Source organism: Acanthamoeba castellanii (genome assembly GCF_000313135.1).
Source record: "Acanthamoeba castellanii str. Neff unplaced genomic scaffold scf7180000084610, whole genome shotgun sequence".
Classification (NCBI taxonomy): Eukaryota; Discosea; order Longamoebia; family Acanthamoebidae; genus Acanthamoeba; species Acanthamoeba castellanii.
In genome coordinates, this window is record NW_004457636.1 from 2,869 (window position 1) to 3,818 (window position 950).

At 64.1% G+C, this 950-nt stretch overlaps 1 protein-coding gene across 1 annotated transcript; it reads left to right on the plus strand.

The window, feature by feature from the left end:
• Positions 1–8: 8 nt before the first annotated feature.
• On the plus strand, positions 9–652 carry ACA1_339230 (ankyrin repeat-containing protein; the record flags this gene model as incomplete). The annotated part of the gene is made up of 2 exons (XM_004351215.1): positions 9–425; positions 539–652. Coding segments are annotated over 2 exons (531 nt in total), but the record flags the coding sequence as incomplete, so codon positions are not given.
• Between the last annotated feature and the right edge of the window lie 298 nt (positions 653–950).

The window sequence follows — 950 nt, forward strand, 5'->3', positions numbered from 1 at the left end:
GTGGCCAGCGCCTCATCCACGGCCGGCCCCTCACCCAGCGCGAAGAGCGCGAGCGCCGCGCCCGCAAGGCCCAGTCGGCCTTCCGCGAGGCCGTGCGCCAGGGCGACGCCAGGAGTGTCGCCACGCTACTCGCGCGCCAGGTGGTCGAGCCCGCCACCATCGACGCGCCCTACACGCTCGGCGGCCACGAGACGAGCCCCATGCTCGACGCGTGTGGCGCGGGCCACGTGGACGTCGTGCGGCTGCTCATCGAACACGGCGGCGACGTCAATCGGCGCGTGGGCCACGCCACGCCGCTCTACGTGGCGGCCAAGGCGGGCCACGGCCGGGTGGTCGAGCTGCTACTGGAGCACGGGGCCGAGACCGAGCCGCGGCTGGGCACGAGGCGCAACTCGGCCGTGGCCGAGCTGCCCGGCGGCTCCCTGGTTCGCGACACACCGCTCCACGCTGCCATCAGGTATCATGCGCGTGTTGTGTCGTGTGTGTGTGTGTGGTTCTGACGTGTGTTTGGTGATGTTGGTTCGCGGTGTTCAGGCAGCACCACCATGATGTGGTCGACATGCTGCTGGGCAGGGGCGCCAGCTTCCTGTCGCCGGACTACGCGGGCGAGACTCCGATGGACCTCCTACGCCGCTGGGCGCAGGACGTGTGAAGGGCCCTCTCAGGGGTGTGGCATGGTCCTGCTCGTGGTCTGAAAACGTGTTGTGTACCAGAGCAGCTCCATTAAAATGTACATTGCCTTCAAGACTCTCCCACTCAGCTCGGTCTGGTCAGGCTGCGCTACAACAAATTAGAAAAGTGTTGTTTTGTTTTTTCTTGGATGGAGGAAGCAGAAGCAGGCAGCAGCGGTGTGAAGAAGCCGCCCAGCGAGTATATTGACGTGGTTCTGGTGGGTGGAGGCCATGCCAATGTGCAGGTACAAGAAGAATCTTTACATTGATTTATTTGAT